Source organism: Pavona decussata, unplaced genomic scaffold, assembly GCF_977016875.1.
Source record: "Pavona decussata unplaced genomic scaffold, jaPavDecu1.1 SCAFFOLD_9, whole genome shotgun sequence".
Classification (NCBI taxonomy): domain Eukaryota; kingdom Metazoa; phylum Cnidaria; class Anthozoa; order Scleractinia; family Agariciidae; genus Pavona; species Pavona decussata.
This window is the reverse complement of record NW_028145432.1, coordinates 3656747-3673510: the sequence shown is the minus strand read 5'-3', so window position 1 is coordinate 3673510 and position 16764 is coordinate 3656747. Positions and strand designations below refer to the sequence as shown.

At 35.4% G+C, this 16764-nt stretch overlaps 1 protein-coding gene across 2 annotated transcripts in view; it reads right to left on the bottom strand.

Annotated features, from left to right (window-relative positions):
• Window positions 1–16764, bottom strand: part of LOC146488623 (ATP-dependent RNA helicase DHX8-like) — a 32041-nt gene extending 15277 nt beyond the window's left edge. The window contains exons 1-10 of one of the 2 annotated variants that reach the window (XM_085118931.1): window positions 16533–16764; window positions 12827–12912; window positions 11630–11705; window positions 10811–10920; window positions 8786–8830; window positions 4661–4710; window positions 2400–2480; window positions 2095–2178; window positions 1046–1157; window positions 50–148 (exon numbers count right to left, since the gene is read on the bottom strand). In XM_085118931.1, the coding sequence (XP_084975057.1) occupies window positions 50–148; window positions 1046–1157; window positions 2095–2178; window positions 2400–2480; window positions 4661–4710; window positions 8786–8830; window positions 10811–10920; window positions 11630–11705; window positions 12827–12912; window positions 16533–16626 (837 nt within the window). In that variant the 5' untranslated portion in view covers window positions 16627–16764. The remainder of the gene's footprint in view (window positions 1–49; window positions 149–1045; window positions 1158–2094; window positions 2179–2399; window positions 2481–4660; window positions 4711–8785; window positions 8831–10810; window positions 10921–11629; window positions 11706–12826; window positions 12913–16532) is intronic. The other variant, XM_085118939.1, reaches the window with a different exon arrangement.

Here is a 16764-nt window from a genome sequence, read left to right as displayed (position 1 = left end):
TTTATTTCTTGACAGAAAACTCAAGAAATAAAGGTACCTTGCTTATTACCTGTGAAATATGCACCAGACCTTCATGTCGACCCCTCAAGCCTTCCAGCTGCACAAAGCAACCAAACTGCATAATAGTGGTCACCTTTCCATTATAGATCTGAAAAATAAAAATTACATGTACCTTATTGTGGTTCCTACCAAGCTCTTATTTACAGTACATCTTCTTAGATTAATGGAAACTGTGCTACAATAAAATAATTATTATCTCTTGTTGCCTATAAAAAAATTATAAAATTACAAAAATAACTTACAGCAGAAACCTCAAAATAATGTGGGATAAATGAGAGAAATCAGAATAAGACTGGAATCAAATTTTAAAAATACACTAGTCATTAATTAAAATGTAATTTAACATTCAACGATTTCACTCATGTGACACCAAGTGTGCACATGCTATGTTTAGTTATTTTATTTTATTTGCTTTACCTAAACATGACATCACAAAATATTAGTTGCAGCATATTATAAAGATAAGCAAGTGACTCAACACAACAGATGTGACGAATTACTAATCCTCCTAATACAGAGATATTTCATGCAGATTATGACACTACATGTATGAAGGAAAAGCAGATCTTAGCAAGGGGTACTGGAGTTACAAAAAGGAAATCATGGGTTGCAGTGAATTTTTTTTTTTTTTTTTTAAATAATGATTCAGAAGCAACGATGAATCTAAAAAGCTGTAAAATACAAAGCAATGTATCTTGATTTTGTCCAAATTATCCTCAAATATCTCTGAAAAATGTATGGCTGCCCTCTTTTTGGATACCAATGACCTGTGCTTAGACCTGCATAAATTCCTGCATACTTATAAACTGTGCTAAAATGTCCCTGCATTCACCACCGATAGGAAAACTGAGGTTCTAGGACCATCCCAAGATGCACAAAACGTATGAACAGTAAAGAAAGGAGGCACCTTCCTTAACAACAGTTATAGTGATAAGTGAACTGGATAAGGATTTAATGATAAATACACAATCTTACATGGGCTTACCTGACTGACAACTGGAGTGGCAGGTGGAGCTTTTTCTACATGGCTGGAGCCATGATGCCTGTCTCTTGAATGATCTTTTTTTTCTCTACTTCGTGATCTGCTTCTACTGCGCCTTTTATTCAGTAAAAACAAATTTGAGAGATTAGGGGTTGTAAAAAGCCCCTTAGGGTGTCTTGATGAGTAAAGTCTTCTCTCACACACATTTCTCACAACTGTTCTTCTTTGTTCCCAAACACTTTCTCCAACATGTTTGCATTAGCTTGTGATGAAATATTGCCACAATGTCAGTAGCATTTCCCTGAGCCACACAAAAAAATTCTCCAAAGCTCAAGTTGCACTTTCAAAAATTCACACGAGGTAACTTTTGAAACTGGAAAGCAAAACCTGGCAAAGGATTAAGGCACTGAGGAACACATTTTAAGGAAAAAATTATGTTGAACTTTGTGGAATTGAAAATATTTTTCTGTGACGAGCAATCCACACAAAGGTATCACAAGAATGCACAAACCTGTAATTTGAAGAATTCTTATTTCGATGTGAGTTTTTTTAAATGTACACTGTGTCAGGTGAAATCATTAAAAAACATACTGGATTTTTGTTAATTCAGAAATACAATAACAAAGCATCAAAAACAGAGTATACCACCCAAAATTACACATAAAGACTTCATTATATAATCCTGTATCATTGTTATCTGAGACTCGTTGGGTAACTACTGCACTACACCAAAAATATATACACTGAATAACAATTCACCTCATACATGTAACAACCAATCATAAGCAAACATTTCTATCAATGATCACCGTGGCAATGGGCAACCTTTACTACATGTAAATTTACGTATCAGACTTGCTTAATGAAAATAAAGCCAAAGTTAATTGTTTCTAGTAAACATTGCCAGTAATAGATTATCTAATAGTATAATATGTTCTGGGCACATAACCCTTGCACAGAAGGCATGCCCTTTCCTAGGAGATGCAGATGTGTATTCAGTCAAGACTAACAACATAATAATAATAACAAAAGCAGATCACCAGTCAAGTTACCTTCTGTCCCGCTCTCTTTCTCTACCTCTGTCCCTCCGCCTGTCTCTATCTCGTCTTGGGCTTTTTGACCGTGACCTTGGCCTTCTTCAACGAAGTAAAAATTATTGCAATCAATCAAAAGTGCTTTATGAGCTTGGAAAGAAATTAGGTTACTGATGTCCTATACTGCTGTCACAAGATACATGTAGCAAAATAATTAAAAATAATTATTATGTATTACACAGCCCTGTAACATGAAAACAAGCATAGTAACTAGTATTTACTAGATTCACCTTAGGAGAACAAACTTCCTACAGTGAAAATACCTTTGATCCTTTCTTGATTCTCTCTCCCGGCTTCTGCTTCTACTTCTGCTATGTTTTCTTTTTTGTTTATGCTCTTGTCTGCTATAAATTAATGTTAAAACATAAAAAAACTATGTGGTGGTTCAATTTTATCCTTGGTTTAATTTTTATTTTCCTTTGTTTTTGTATGTGGTAATATGAAACAAAGGAAAAGAAAAATTGAACCACAACACAATTATTACACTGAATCAAAATTATGACTAGCTGTTTGTAGACTAAAAAAAGTAATTTATCTTTATTGTCATTCTACTGCTAGACTAAAGATTTAACCAGGGCTCCACTGTACTTGTTTCATGTAAGTGAACCCATGAACTTCCCACTGAGCATAGAGAGTAGCTCGTAGCTCAGTCGGCAGAGCAAAGGTGATAAAATCCAGAGGTTGTAGCAATGTCGTGCAGTCTCCCATTTCCTTTCTAGTGCTAACCTTCAGTGGGAAGTTCATGGGTTCAGTTTACACTACATCATGCACTGCCGGCAGACTTAAATATCTGATCCATCATTTGTGTCATTGTTGCTAGTCGCACAATATTCACTGTGCTGTTAGACTAATTTTGTTGGTTCATTAACATTGTTTATCTCGATCCTGGGGAATCTTCTTATTGCACTGAAACGATGTTATTTTGCGATAATGTTGTCTCAAAATGACAGTTACTGGTTGATTCAAAAACTGTCATGTAAGCATGGCAGGTGTGGTGCGCACAGATCAAAATTTTACTTCTGTGAATGAACATGCAACGTTGAATGGTGCTGTTTATTTCTTTTCATTTGAGTTCAAAATGCTTCTGACACTGTTCAAGGAACACTAATAATATTTGTTTTGTGGTGAACATGTACCATATACATGCAGCGGATACAACTTTTTTCTTGAAGGTAAGCGAAAAAGAATGATTATAAATTTGATGAAGAGAAATTTACTTATGAGCTTAAATTTCAATAAATTATGGCATTTTCAAAGCAAAAGGATCTGAATCAGATTTATTTGGACTACTCCCCTTTTCAGACGCTTTGAGATGCTTTCGCTCTGCTCAAAGTTTTTTGTTTAAATTAGTACCATCGCCAATATCATATGTCGAAATTTTCACCTTTGCGCCTCTCCAGAAAATACCTTCTGAAGCCTTTTTGGTAGGCTGTCAACGTTGCTGGCTCATATTCTTCACCAAAAGTTTCTTTTTTGGTGTCTCATATCTCTAGAAAAAAGTGCTTCAAGAGCTCTGCTGCATTGTCTTTCATGGTTCAGGTCTGTCAATTTGATCTTCTTGTCGTAAATAGCGCAAGCGCCGAACGGCAGACTCGGTAATTTTTACAGCATCCTTCGCCACTTGGGTTATTTCAAATTTTTAAATCTTCACAGCATTTTTTCATTTTTGGGTAATAGTATGGTTACTTTAATTTTTTTTCTTGCTTCGTTTCTGGTTATGAGGTTTATTCATCACTGTTTTCATGTTGTTGTTTATCTTGTGGCGATAACAAGTTTTCTATACAATTTGCTAGTAACAATCTTAAAGAAAAGAACAAGACTTTTAAATAACATTGTTGCAAAATTGCTGCTTTTACATCCTTTTGGTAATTTGCTAGTAAAATGTTTAAACCTACTAGCTCATTTATTTCATCAATGGTAGGTACTTTATGGACTGTAAATTTTTGCATTTTCTTTGTTTTGACGTCAAAATTAAAGCCAAAAATTCAAATAACTTGCACCAAGAAAAATTTCTTGTGCAGATATTACCATGGCTACAGTTTGACTGAAGTAAGAATTTCTCACGATTTGTACTTTATCTGTTTACTCTCTCCAACAAAAATGTTTGTATTGTGATAAAAAACTAAATTCGATTTTGAGACAACATATTTATGGCTTTATAATGACAGTGCTAGGAGAAAATATTTTCCGTATTGTGCTCCGTCACTTAGCAGCTCTGCCCAATACGGAGTAGGGCAGAAAGGGCGGAGGGCCCAATTTTCTCCCAACTAGCTCTCATTCTAAACCTGTAATGTCATCTCAAAATCGAATTTAGTTTATATAATTGTTAGTTCTGTTGAAGTCAAAAGGAAAAAGACAAACAGTAAACAGAAAGTAATTAAATATTAGAATTACTATTATGTTACATGTAACATAATTATGAACCTACTGAAATGATTTACACAGTTTACTCGCACAGTTTTCAACGGAAGATAACTTTATAAGACAAGAAGTCATTAAAATAATTGAGTACTGTTGTCATTACCTGCTGGCTTCAGATGAAGAATGCTTTGCTTTGGACATAAGAGCTTCCAGCTACAAGAAAAATTACCATAGGATTCAAACTCTGTTATCAGATACAGACTGTCAACTTACTTATAACTGGTACTGTATAATACACTGTAAATGAGTAGGGCTTGAATTTAACATTTTGACAAATTAATTTGCTTCTAATTTGAAAATTTTAGGAGTAAGTTTGGTTGAAGGACTAAAAAAATATGATTGGTGAAAATAAAACTAATAAATAAAATGGAAATTTGAACGAGCATATCTTGATCAGAGTAAGGAAATAAAGATATTTGCAACAATACCACACCAGCCAACATATTATTTATTTAGCCACGCATAAAAGCAGAGCTCCACAATTCCTTTTTTAATAGCATTTATAGAAAACCCAAGCTGGTGAGTAACAGGTTTATTTTTTTTTCTGTTTTTATTTATTTATTTATTTATTTATTTATTTATTTATTTATTTATTTATTTATTTATTTATTTATTTATTTATTTGCTAGTTTTGAAGATGATTGAGGCAAATTGGTTTGTGAGCAGTCTACATGCACTTGTAGCACTGTAACTCTCTAGTAAATTTTGCTTATCAAGAAAGCCATGCGTAAACCTCAGAAAAAGAGGCTGGACTAACAAGAAAACAGACTTCAAATATATCACTAGAGTAATAATAAACAAATAAATAAATAAATAAATAAAAATGAAAATAAGTAAAAAATAAATAAATAAATAGATAAAAAGTTAAAAACACGAACTGTGATATTTCACACCAAGCAGAACAGACATAAACTAAACAATGATCTTTGAAAAATTTGCACAAACAAGCGAATAAATGTTCTGCATAAGCTTTGTTTTGATGAAAATGAAATCACACTTTAATTTTGCATTTGCTTTTAATGACAATCTTTACAAAGACTCAGTGAAAATTCTCACACATCTTACTCTTTGCCATTATATCCTATTGTTTTTTTGTGTTTGTTCCGGAACAAGCTGCATGGTATAAATCTTATTTTATTACTCTCTGTCAAGATTGATGGCTTGTACACGTTATACAGCGCCCACACTTTGGGCACATTTATCAACAAAACTTTAGCAGTGGCTTTCTTCTTCCCCAGAAACTTTAAATTATCGATTTTTTTCTGAATACCGTAGTGAAATATTGCAGACATTTTGGCGACAAAGTTGAATTTGAAAATCCATCTTGGACAATTTGTGCGCAAAGTATTCTTACTACAAATGATGAACATGCGCAATTGTGCTATGTGTCACATTCCTGACACATAAAATTGGATCTTACCAGATGTTCTCTCCCTAAGAGTGAGAAGATCTGGGTATGAGATTATTCCCTCAGCTTGTTCCTGAGCAAAATGGTTTTACACCAGCAGCTTATGTGAGATTTGAAACTAGTGGCTTAGGCTCTTACACTGTAATAATATTATCTTTCATTTCCTGGCTTAGACTCTTAGGCTCCTTTTAATGGCTTAGGCTCTTAATTCCCTTTCTTTTCCTTAATTTAACCTTGCCTCAAAAAAATAATGGTACATATTTCCAACACAGACCCCAGAAAAATTACAAGGGTTTCTCCAGGGTGAAATCTACCATGTCTCAAACCCTGGTAGGTGAAATGGATCACAATCATACCAGTGAATTACTTGGGTGCATCAATACTGCCAGAATGCAAGCTGTAGCATTTTAGGGCTTCCACATTCTTTGAAGTCTAGGGCAGAATTCTGGCAGATCAAAAGATGCCATTCACAAGTCCAAAAATTCAAGGATAAGCCTTGCTACTAGCTTCTAATCAGTTCCAGTTTGCACATTTGTGGCCGCCACTCAGAAATTATTAAAAATTAATTAAACTTAAATAAACAGTTAAAAATAGTTAAAGGGCAACTGCCACCTAGAAAGATCTTTTTTAATTAAACTTTCCACACGCTCCCTTAATCATTTAGGATTAAGAAAATCTTACTTCCCAAGGTTTTTTACCCGTTAATTTTGACGTAAAAGAAACGTTTTGGTCGCTCGTGTGATCTTCGGCCATGAATGCTTCGTTTTGGGTCACGTGATATGATACGTCACAGGTGTGTAGCCAGAACTAAATGTTGAAGATGGCTGACTCAGAGAGCAGTAGTGAAAGCTCAACTTCTGCCCCTGATTTCTCCGATTTCGAAGAAGCAATAGAGGGGAATGTACCCGTAAATGAAGCGGAGCCGTTCTGTGGTATTCAACCGTGGCGTTTCGAGCCTCCAGGAAGAGCTGTCGAAACGCAGGAAAGAGAGGAAGATATCGAACCTCCGCGCCGCCAATGTGAGGTAGAAAGCGAGGAATGGTGAGTGCCTAGAGGCCTTAGACATATTTTTCGCCTGCGACATTGGCGTTTAATCCGTTAATTTTATCAAGCCTGAACGTGTTTGCAATGATTTTTTCAAACATCTTTAATAAATGTAATTTATCCAACTAACAGTGGCTGTTGAATTTTGTTGTTTACGTGATATGCTTTGCTAATCGCGCAAAGTAATATGTCAACAGGAAATATCATAACCTCGGGGTCGTTCGAGTTCTACGGGGAAACGCTAGGACGTATGCCTGAATTTATCCTTGTAATACAATTTTTATGTCATTTCTCTTAGAAGAAGGGAATGAAATTGACTTGATTGTATTTCGTGTGATGTAAGCAATGCATGAGTTCTTGTACAATGGTCACCCACGTTTCTGTTCGGCTTCACAAATTGCGTAATTTAATTTCCTTGCCTTTCACAAAATGCTTTCATTAAAGTATTTCGCCCCCATTCCCTCAAAGCAGTCTGGAGAAAAATGGTTACTGCAAATATGCCCAGAACCTGGCTTCCAGTCATCGTCTCTTTTTCTAAGCACGAACTGAATCCATTGTCTTCGCAGCGGATCATGTCTCGGAAATTGGTGAAGACTAACGTTGTCTGCGTTGGTATTATTACAAAACATTACGGCAAAACGCTTGCCAGGCTCTCTTTTTTTCTTTTTTCCCTTTGGAATAGCGGCCAAATTTTTATTTTCGTCATCCATTACGCTGCCTATCTACACGCGCCAAGGTAAGTACATGTAAATTCTATTGAAATCCGTCTAGCCGGATAAACAACTTCACACCGACATCTCGAATGACATTTACGTATGCATGAAATCTCACTAGTCCATTACACGCAAATTGGTTCACAGAACTTTTTCAACGTTAGTCAAAATTGTATTTGCTCAATATATTTTTCAGTTTACTTCCTCACACAGAAATTTGAATTTTCTTTTTCCCAATGGCTGGAGAACATAAGCAGTATTCAAAGGGCTAGATAAGTGATGGGAAAACAATACCGCAAAGGTCGCGCAAGCCGGCCGCTTGAAGTCTGTTCTTCGAAACACAGACAAACCAGTACAAAATTAATTTCTACTTGTGAATTACAAAACAATAAGGAATAAACTAAACTCGCTGATGTTTTAAAGCCGTTTTATTTGCAAACTTCCCAGCTTCCAATATGACACAACATGACACATCATATGCCTTAGTAGAATTACAACAAAAGTGACTGATCTCAACAGCTCGATCTGAGGGGATCCTTTCAGTTGACAGACGCAAAAAATGTAACAATATAGTAAATTTTCACAACTTTAGAATCCCTTGTTTAACATTCTTGCCTGTTTATTTTATTCCTATTTTATTTAAGACATCTGGCTACTCACGCTGAAACATTGATTTGTTTTGTGAGGGATCAAAGCATACTTTAGTTATCTGAGAGCTGATCGTTTGTGTCTTACACACCTGTGACGTAAAGAGACCACGTGACCTTAAAACCAAATGTTTTCAAAATGGCGGCCAAATAAGCGCGGAAAAAAAAATTCCTATTTAATTTACTTTTGCCGATACAGTTAAACATTTCACGGAGAATGAGTCTTTATGCTAAGAAGAAATCATAGGAATGATAAAAAAATGTACAAATTTTCCCGTCAGTTGCCCTTTAAAAGGAAAACTGTGTTCATGTAATATCTGCAAATTATCGTGGACAAAATACAAATTATTGTACAAAATGTTTGAGCAAAATACCACCACTTAACAACAAATAAATAAATGTTATCCAAAGCTTACCTCACCAAGAGCAGATGATGCCACTCTTTCATCATCCTCTGTGCTCTAAAATAAATTTCATGTGTAATTAGATCAAATGTTGTTCTGTTTCCTTTATCTGGTTTAACACACAATAGCACTTACCACGACAGTAACTGTAGAATTGAAGGGCTGGGAGCAAAACCGACCTATGTCGAATTTCAGCCCGTTTTTCGATGTAGCTCGGATTTGTGCAAACTTTTGCATGTGAACCGCAATTCGATTGAAAACCATTGTCCAGTATTTTTTCACGCCGCTTTGTGTTTCGTATTAATGCCATTGAGAAATTTTACCATCTTGTAAAGATATATCGGTAACACTATAGACACTGGATGACCAAAAGGACAATGCCCTGAGGATTAAATACTTGTATTCAATATACACTCGTTGTCTTTGAAACACGGCACACGAAAGCGGTGTTTTTCGCGGGAGCAACGAAAGGAATGCTGTCACGCTTTTATTTGATTCTGTTACAAACTACTACGTACGTGACAGGAATGTCCGAAATGTAAACAGTAACATCCTCCAAGAGAAAATGTGTCCATTTCCTGGCGTAAAATCCAGCTTTGTCCCGTTTGTCGACATATCACTCTTCATAACGCAAAATACTAGCATTCTACACGATTAACAGGAAGACATGTAGCCATTTCAACGATTAACAACGATTAACGGCAGTTCTATTAAAAGGTAAAGACTATCTATTCTTTTTTACGAGCAGTCGGTGTTAACCGTTGAAAATCTATGTTAATCGTACTTTTATTGAATCATTGCCTTGAAATTGTCAAGTTAATCGTTACATACCGAATTTCAAGCCTGGCAAACCACAGCTAAGGCTTGCAAAACACCTTGCACATGGCGGGATTTGTCTCTGATGCTCCCGCGGGATTTGATAATCGAATTGAAAAATTCATCACAGCACAGTCATCACTACCAAGGAGGGATTCTTTGGACAACATTTCCACCAGTTCCTGTGAACTGCATTCCTCAATTTCATAACTTTTCAAAAGATCCATAGATGTCGGTGCGTTTACAAACTTCACCAAACAAAAGCGAAACCAACTAGCCAGTACGATACGCAAGTTGTTTATCCCAACTGCCTTGATCTATTTTGGGCTTGTTACAACCCGCAAAAGCAAACCATGATATCATCTCAAACGTTACTTATAGAAACAACAACTGGTGCGACTAAACACGGCTCATGGACAGTGGAAACTTTTAGCCTACCGATAATTTGGAAAACGGGTCTGACGTGGACAAAACCTATCAAAAATTTGCCTTCCAAGCGCGTTCACTTGTAGACAAGCAAACTACCAAATACCCCTCCCCCTCCCCCTCCCCCTCCCCCTGACTCAATGTTGTCTTTTGGGTCACGAACAGTTTCCTGGCAAGCATCACTTCCCACATCAACATTGCATAAGGGAGAGGGGGGAAGGGAGAAGTAACTGTTGTAGAATTATGAAGGGAGAAACAGTAAGTGAGTGGTTTTTTGGCTGTCTGTGTTCGGTTCTCATTGCATAGGGGGAGGGGGTGGGAGGGAGATTAGTAAGCAAGTGGTTTTTGTTCTGTTCGTGTTTGGTTTTCTCAAGGAGTTTTGTCCACAATTGTAAAACCGCGAAATGTTTTCCAAACCAGGGAGAGCCAAAATTCGGACAAATCCTTGCAAAATCGAAAGCCGCGCTAAAATTCGACATAAGTCGGTTATGCCCTCAGACCTTCAATTATTAGAGCTGTTTCACTTCATACAGTAGTAGGCCCAAAATATGTACCAAACATGGCCAAGGGTTAGCTCCAACTCTGCTCTGATCACTCTAATGTTGTCAAATGTTGTGGCGATGGCTATGCATGCAATCATGCATGTAGACACAAAAATGAACCTCGGATTACTGTATGTCAATAATGCAACTTCTAACTGATGCTTCTTTTTCTTTCTTTCTTTAAATTAACTGATACATGATTGTATTATTCTCAATTTGAACAGCTGCACCTTAACTCACTGCTGACACTTACTTTACTTTCCTCAGTTTTTTCATCTGGAATACAAAGTCCAGGAAATGCTGTCCGTTTTTTCCCCAATGCAGATGAATTATTTTCTTTGTTGTCATCCAAAGATGATGTACCTGCAGGTAAAAACTAAAGGTCTTCACGCCATTTAAAAATAATGATCAGAATTTTGGAAAACAAAATGCGTTAGTGAAGTATATATTAGTGACTTAATCAGTAGTGACAACAGCATGTTGAGTAAAACAACAATTTAAAAGGTAGCAGATGAAAATATGGTTATTATAACTGTAAATCGATTTAATTCTCACTGCTCCCTGTCATGCATAAACACACATTTATCCAAATTGTGTCCAGATTTTAAGATTAAGTACCAGCACGTCTGTCTAGTCTATGCTACCGTTACTGGTTTTGCATACCAGTCTCAACGAAACTTATTGTAAGCATTTCAACACTATGAATTTAGATTATTCTATCAACAGAAAAAATGACCTTAATTTGTTCTAATTGTTTTCACAGTTGACTATGAACTACAATTCAATTTCTTCTCGGTAATAAACTTAAGCTTCTTGAAAATGAGTCTTTTTCTTTCAAATTATACATGTACTTAATTTTAATTTATACTTTACTTTTAGAAAGAATAATCTGCCTAATATTGAGCAAGAAATTTTTCAAATTTTGTGTTGGCTAACAAACATTGTTTTTATAGTAATAGGGAATGGCAATTACATAATCATGCTCATTAATTAATTTTCTGAGAATAGATTAAAAGTTAGAATATTTTCCAAATAGCTGGCTGTTTGTGGACTGAGTGACTACACTTCATACCTGGTTTATCATCTTGTGACGCCAGCTTAGGGTTCATCTTCTGAATCAATCTTAACAAGTTGGATGTGAAAGATTCCTAGCAATATAAAACATTAAAGAAGATGTGAATTCCAAAATACTTTGGTTATAATCACTGTACCATGGTTGCCTGTGTACAGACATCAAGTTATAAGACAACTGCACATCATGCAATCAGTGTTTCTTTTACCGGGTGTATCTCCTACTATTCAAGAGAGTGTAAGAAAAATTAAGTGGAGGGTTACAAAATAAGATAAAAAAAGTTAAACAAAAATAAATGGTTTTTTGCAAGACTTTTGTACAACGTAAGTACTGTAGCACCTAGAATTCATTCAAGATGCCTTACGGAGTTCACAGGAACTAGGCGCTAATTACATTTGCATACCGCATTGGTATATTAACTGATTTTGTTTCAGCGTGGTTTATAGTTTTGGATTGCATCATTTTCTATGAGCTGTTTTTCTCTATGCTGAGTTTAGCATCCTTTAATTTGTCATTGTATTTTATTTTCAAGTTTTTATCACCACAGTTGTGGAAGTATTTCGCATAGTTTTCCCTTTGCTCTTTTAGTTTGCATGTTTCTTAAGAATTTCTTATTTTGGTTTTGTTTTATTTCAGTTGAGTCACTTGACATAAATGATTATTATTTGTCCATCTTGGCTTGTTTTTCGTTTTGTATAATAAAAGTGCCGCAATTCATCCTGTGGTGGCTTCTAATCTTCGTGTCCGTGGTGGTGATGGCTTCAGCCAGCCACAAGTACATTGTACCTTTTTAGGTTTTGAAATCAAAACTGCTCCAGATACACTTAAGCTCTGCTTTGGCACAGAGATCAATTGTCATGCAAGAAATTTTGTCCTGTCTTAAATTTTAGTTTTTGAGAAATTAGCACATTAAAAGCACAAGCAACCTTTGAAAAAGAGGAACCAATGCTTGACTGAATTCTCTTGTTCACAAAACTGACCCAACTCAAGCCCTTGGCTAGCACCTTGGGCTTGCAAAACTTTCTTTAAAAGAAACAGTGTACAATGAAACCCTGCTTTATGGACAGTTTTCTTGTTCCCACTCCATAGATTTTCGTTAAAATTAACCCGCTTAATAAGGACACTCTATAATACGGACACTTTTTCTGGTCGCAATGGTGTCTGTAATAAAAGGCCAGGGTTGACTGTTTTACTTACTGGAAATTCTGCACCATTTTCTGCTAAAGCTGCCCTGAACTTGTCCAAAGTGGGGTTTTTCTCGCCCAGCATAATAATAAACTCCGCTAATGGAAAACAACAAGGTGACATCAATAAAACTATAATAGCCACAAGACTTGAATGGGAGGGGTGCTTGGAATGACTTAGTGAATATTTAACATCACTTTTACTTGGAAACAGCTGTACAGCTCAGGGTTGCAAGCTCAATTTTTGTTTTAGTTGCAATTAAATTTTTGGTAAGCTTTATCAGACATACTGTAGGCACAAAAGACAAGCATAAAGTTATTTCTTGGGGGAGGGGATTACTAGTAAAATACAATAATCCCACACTTACTGTTATACGTATATTCATCCATGTAGTGTGCCCAGTAATATTCATTCATTTTTGACATTCTCAAATAGCTTATTTAGATCTCAGACCACATCAGTGCTACACTGATAAACCTCCTCGGATAAATACACTGTACATGTATCCATGCTTATGGTATCATAACTTCTATAAAAATTGGAATTTCAAAAAAATCAATACGTCACATTTTGCATTTTTGCAATCTTTAAATATTGGCACAATTTCTTCATTGACAAGTGTAAGCCATTGGTTGTTATTTGAAAATCTTTTACATAGAAAAAGATGGTCCAAACAGCTTATCTCTGTAAGTTAGGAGTCCAAGTATAATTTGCTTACTTAAGCATATCTAATTTTGTATTAAGGACGGTGCCTACTATTGTTACTGCGCATACGTTCTGCGCATCTCGAGATACTCGGGTTTCCTATGGGTGGTGCCTGCTAATACAGGGATAATTTTGCACGGTTTAAAACTATACGGAGAAAGCAGAACTTAGCAACTGCTTTTGGTATCTCAAAAGAAAATTAGGGGTAACCATGCATTTTCCAGAGATAATTAGACTTTAATTTAGGAAAAAAATCCAATACATTGCTTTATATTTTGGCGCTTTTTAGAGATATTATTGCTTAATTATCTCTGAAAAATGTGTGAAAAATTTGTGAAAAAATTTTGTGAAAAAATTTGTGAAAAAATTTGTGAAAAAATTTTCTTTTTGGATTCCAAGAGGCCTTGCTAAGATCTGCTTTTCCCGCATAGTCATAAGCCGCACAAAAATACTTCGGTATTAGTAGGCACCGTCCTTAAACAATGGCTCTTCCATGTGGGAGTCCAAACCCTGCACACGGTTGCCATCACCAATGGCTTTTCTTGTTTCTTAACCAAGCTTTGTTCCCAGAGCTGCAATAATGGTCTTCCACCATAGCAAAAAGAGTAATAATGCTTTACATCCGGTCTTTCATAGCTTAAATTATTTATGATATTTCTAAGCAGCATTCAGTAAACTGTTAGCTGTAGACACACGTGTTGAAGTAATTCTTTGACAGCCTGAATCTCTAGTCACATGGTAGCTGGTCAAGCCTGTTCTTTGCTACAGCTGTAAGCTCTTTGTTTATGAGCAAATTACGAAATGTTCACTCATTCTTTATTTATTTGCCACAAAGAAAACACAATATGATACAAAAGTACCATTTAAGATATGGTGAGGAGACCTCTAAATAATAAAAATACAAAAATTAGTACTGGGTATGTACAGCATGAAAAATCGAATAACCGGTATTTCAATAAAAACTAGTACATTCATTTCTTAAAGGTAGGAAAGCTCAATGAACCTGTGATAATGTGACAGAAGGGAATTCCAAGATGTTACACATCTTTCTGTGCCTCTCCCGCATCTGTTATACACTCATACATATACAATTACATCCGTAATTACAGTCTGGCTCCAAACATGACGGCATTTTCAGTCCACAACGATAAAGAAAATTTACCACAGGGAAAAATAGATCAATGTCACAAGCTGCGTTTGAGAATCGCGCAAATATTGTTGGACAGAATGAAGCCACAAAAAGTGCCCAGGCTACAAAGTGCCATTCAAAAATGGCGGCGCTCAAATTGGGTTTGTGTGGATCAGATGCACTTCAATCACGAGCTCAAAAAATCGTGAGTAACTGAACTCAGTGATTAACTTTTACTGGTGGATTTAAAAATACATGATCTCTAGAGTCACCTTCTTCTTTTAAGCTTTATATTTGAATGCTATGTTTTATCATTGGAAGTTGAGTGTATAAAAGAAAAAGTGTCAATTTATTAAGACTTTTTTAAAGTGGCCCTTGTAATCTGAAGTTTACTTTAGTCTTAATAACGAAACACCACAATGCTAACCTACTCATATTATGGGACGCCATTTGTAAATTTATTATTTAGACCAAATTCATGCTGTTTTTCCATTATTTAAAAATAACTGGAAATGATGAAAAAATTATTTACAAATAAGGAATAAGTATTCGTCAAGTGATATCTAAATCATTAGTTGTATATAATATAAATCACATAATATGAATCACAAAACAAATTATATGTAAATATTTGCTTGACAACTTTCTTTATTTATAAATCAGGTTGTTTCTTAAACATTTATTTACATATCATGAAGTTAGGCAAACCAGTTGTAAATCTATTATAATTACATAGTACAAATAATGAAGTTCACCCAGCGCGTAAATTCATTATTTATAAATAATAACATTTTGCTTTGCCAAGTAAAAACTATTATTTATAAATAATGAATGTCACCGAGAGTACAAATCCGGTATTTATAAGTAATGAAATTTCACCTTGTCAAGTGTAAATTTATTATAATTTTATATATGACAAACGTTTTGCCGCGCATGCAAACCCATTATATATCAATACTTTCGCTTCACCAAGCGTAACTTTTATGATATGTAAATAATGAATTTCACCACGTTACACTCAAACTAATTTATTACAAACCCTTTCACGCCAAAACGATAATTTATTCCAAGGAAATGGCGGGAAGGCCTGGTTCTTGGATAGCTAAGTGTTACGGAAACAAAGGCCCTCAAAAACAAAGACCTAAGACCTAAGACCCTGTCTTAGTTTTCGTAGTACGTAGTACTACGAAAACTAAGTTTCGTAGTACGAAAACTAAGACAGGGTCTTAGGTCTTAGGTCTTCGTTTTCGAGGGTCTTCGTTTCCGTAACACTTCGCTTTCCAAGAACCAGGCCTTTCCGCCATTTCCATGGAATAAATTATCATTTTGGTGCGAAAGGGTTTGTCATAAATTAGTTTGAGTGTAGCATGGTGAAATTCATTATTTACATATCATAAAAGTTACGCTTGGTGAAGTGAAAGTATTTATATATAATGGGTTTGCACGCGCGGTGAAAAGTTTGTCATATGTAAATAATAAATTTAAATAATAAATTTTCGCGCCGGGTGAACTTCATTAGTTATTGATTTACAACTGGTTAGCCTAACTTCATGATATGTACATAAATGTTTAAGAAACAACCTGATTTATAAATAAAGAAAGTTGTCAAGCGAATTATTTACATATAATTTGTTTTGTGATTCATATTATATACATATCAGGTTTGCCAAGAACTGATGATTTAGATATCACTTGACGAATACTTATTCCTTATTTGTAAATAATTTTTCCATCATTTCCAGTTATTTATAAATAATGGAAAAACAGCATGGATTTGGTCTAAATAATAAGTTTACAAGCGGCACCCCATAACCTACAGCATATGAATTATGCTCCTTTTAAAGTTTTACGATATAATTGTAATGGGTAGAATTCATCACTCACCGAGATCCTTGTCGTTGATGCCCAAGTGATTATCCAGTTCCGTACAAATCTTAGAGACGAGGGACAGTTGCTCAAGTTGTTGAAGTTCTTCCATTTTTATAACCACAAAACACTTATGCAAGCGCAGTACTTCAGCTAGTGTTTCCACAAAACAAACTCCCAAAACTACAAGCCAAAAACATCGTTACGTCGACCGATCGTCGGAAATCTCATCGAGTGATCGTCCCCAGAG